We start from the raw sequence: 592 nt of genomic DNA, 5'->3' as shown, positions 1-592 counted from the left end.
GCGCCTAGAAACATCCTCAGCAACTTGCAACGCTCTACCATCCCCCCGCCTATTGCCGACCCTCAAGCCGGCCCTCCCCCATCCCCACAGTGTCGGCGCCGCTACAACGGTCGACCTACGCCACTCGCACTTAGACACGAACTGTCATACATGGCTGCTCACGCGCATGCAGACAGAACCTTTCATCCCTTGCTGCGCACATGCCGCAGACGCTGTGTGCTTCGCTGCTGTCCTGGAGTGAAGCCGAAAAGCATATCGGTGTGCAGGGCGCCCTCCCCCCTAACATGCTGCAACCCATCATAGCTCCCCCGCTCTACGTCTCGATGAAGCTCAGTTTGATGCCGGCTACACTTTCCCAAACCTTGTCGGCGAAAATAGATCTTTCTTATTTTTACCGTCCGAACGGATGCCTCCAGGGCTCACTTCCTGCTCGCATTCACGCATGCCGCAAACTAGAAACGACGTTGCACCCTTCCTCAACCTTTCGCCAAGGTCGGTGTCTCCGATACGCCCATGCCACCAATTAATCTTTTCGCTCCTCGCTCTGGTTGCGGACTCCCAACAAGGCCGCGAGGCACTTGTTCAGTATTCA

At 56.8% G+C, this 592-nt stretch overlaps 1 protein-coding gene across 1 annotated transcript in view; it reads right to left on the bottom strand.

Moving 5' to 3' along the window:
• Positions 1–444, bottom strand: part of EMH_0081160 (uncharacterized protein) — a gene marked incomplete at both ends in the record, with an annotated part of 3063 nt that extends 2619 nt beyond the window's left edge. Inside the window, one exon of the mRNA XM_013500349.1 lies at positions 362–444. Coding sequence (XP_013355803.1) covers positions 362–444 — 83 coding nt within the window. The remainder of the gene's footprint in view (positions 1–361) is intronic.
• Between the last annotated feature and the right edge of the window lie 148 nt (positions 445–592).

This window comes from Eimeria mitis, genomic scaffold (assembly GCF_000499745.2).
Source record: "Eimeria mitis Houghton genomic scaffold, Emh_scaff5303, whole genome shotgun sequence".
NCBI lineage: Eukaryota > Apicomplexa > Conoidasida > Eucoccidiorida > Eimeriidae > Eimeria > Eimeria mitis.
Note: the sequence above shows the minus strand (reverse complement) of the source record. Positions and strands in the feature narration are given on the sequence as shown.